The 922-nt window shown below is 71.3% G+C and overlaps 1 protein-coding gene across 1 annotated transcript in view; it reads right to left on the bottom strand.

Annotated features, from left to right (window-relative positions):
• MYH10 (myosin, heavy chain 10, non-muscle) overlaps nucleotides 1-914 on the bottom strand; it is a 145,718-nt gene extending 144,804 nt beyond the window's left edge. The window contains exon 1 of the mRNA XM_014549811.1: nucleotides 844-914. Coding sequence (XP_014405297.1) covers nucleotides 844-902 — 59 coding nt within the window. The 5' untranslated portion in view covers nucleotides 903-914. The remainder of the gene's footprint in view (nucleotides 1-843) is intronic.
• Nucleotides 915-922: the final 8 nt, after the last annotated feature.

Genomic DNA, 922 nt, shown 5'->3' on the forward strand with positions numbered 1-922 from the left:
AGGCCGCACCCGGGCTGCCCGACCCGGCCTAACCCCCAGGAACCCACCAGGGGCCCTTCCTGTCCAGCATCTCCCCACCCCCAACCGGGATCGCGCTTCCCAGCCCGCCACGGACTCCCACCCCTCCAGGGAGACAGAGACTCGCGGGACCCCCCCGGAACCCCTACCAGGGCACCAGCGCACCAGCCCCCACCCCCATCCCCGGGGCGCTCGGACCCCACACACCGAATACCAGCTCCCCTCATCCCCACACCCACGTCTCCATCCCCAGCCCCCGAGGGGTCGTCCTCCCGCACACCCAGGCCCTGGTCCCCGCAGGGGTCTCACGCTCAAGGACCTCATTCCCCGCCCTTCCCGGGGTCTCTCCACCCACTGGGGTCCCGTTCCCCTACTCCTGGGTCCTTCCCCAGATGAACCTAGATCCCTGCACACAAGCCCTCTGCCCAGAGCCCCTCAGCTTCCCCCCGCTCCCACTGCGGGCTCCGCTCCTGTCGTCCGGGGCCACCGGGTGCCCCGCCCGGGATCCTCCTGTCCCCCCCAAACCGTCCCTCGGCCCCAGACAGCCGCACCTCTCACCTTCAGCCGAAGATGGTGGCGCCGGCGCACGTTCTGAGCCGCGACCACAGATCCAGCGCCTCAGTCCCAAACCCACCGCTGCCTCCGCCGGGCTCCTTTAGCACTGCTGCTCCGGGCGGCCCCTCCCACCCCCGCCCTCATTGGGCCAGCCCCACGCCCGTCACCGCCGCCCCCAGACCCACTGGTCCGTTTGCGCGCCCATCTCCAGGGGAAGACGTTAGCAACGCGAACGAAGCTACCTTCCCGAGGTCCGCTCCCTCCACCCACCTGGAACTGCGCTCATTGGCTCCCGCTCCCAGCCCGGCCCGCAGAGGCCCCAAGCTCATAGGGCGCCGCGCACGCCCGT

This window comes from Myotis brandtii, unplaced genomic scaffold, assembly GCF_000412655.1.
Source record: "Myotis brandtii unplaced genomic scaffold, ASM41265v1 scaffold573, whole genome shotgun sequence".
NCBI classification, from domain to species: Eukaryota; Metazoa; Chordata; class Mammalia; order Chiroptera; family Vespertilionidae; genus Myotis; species Myotis brandtii.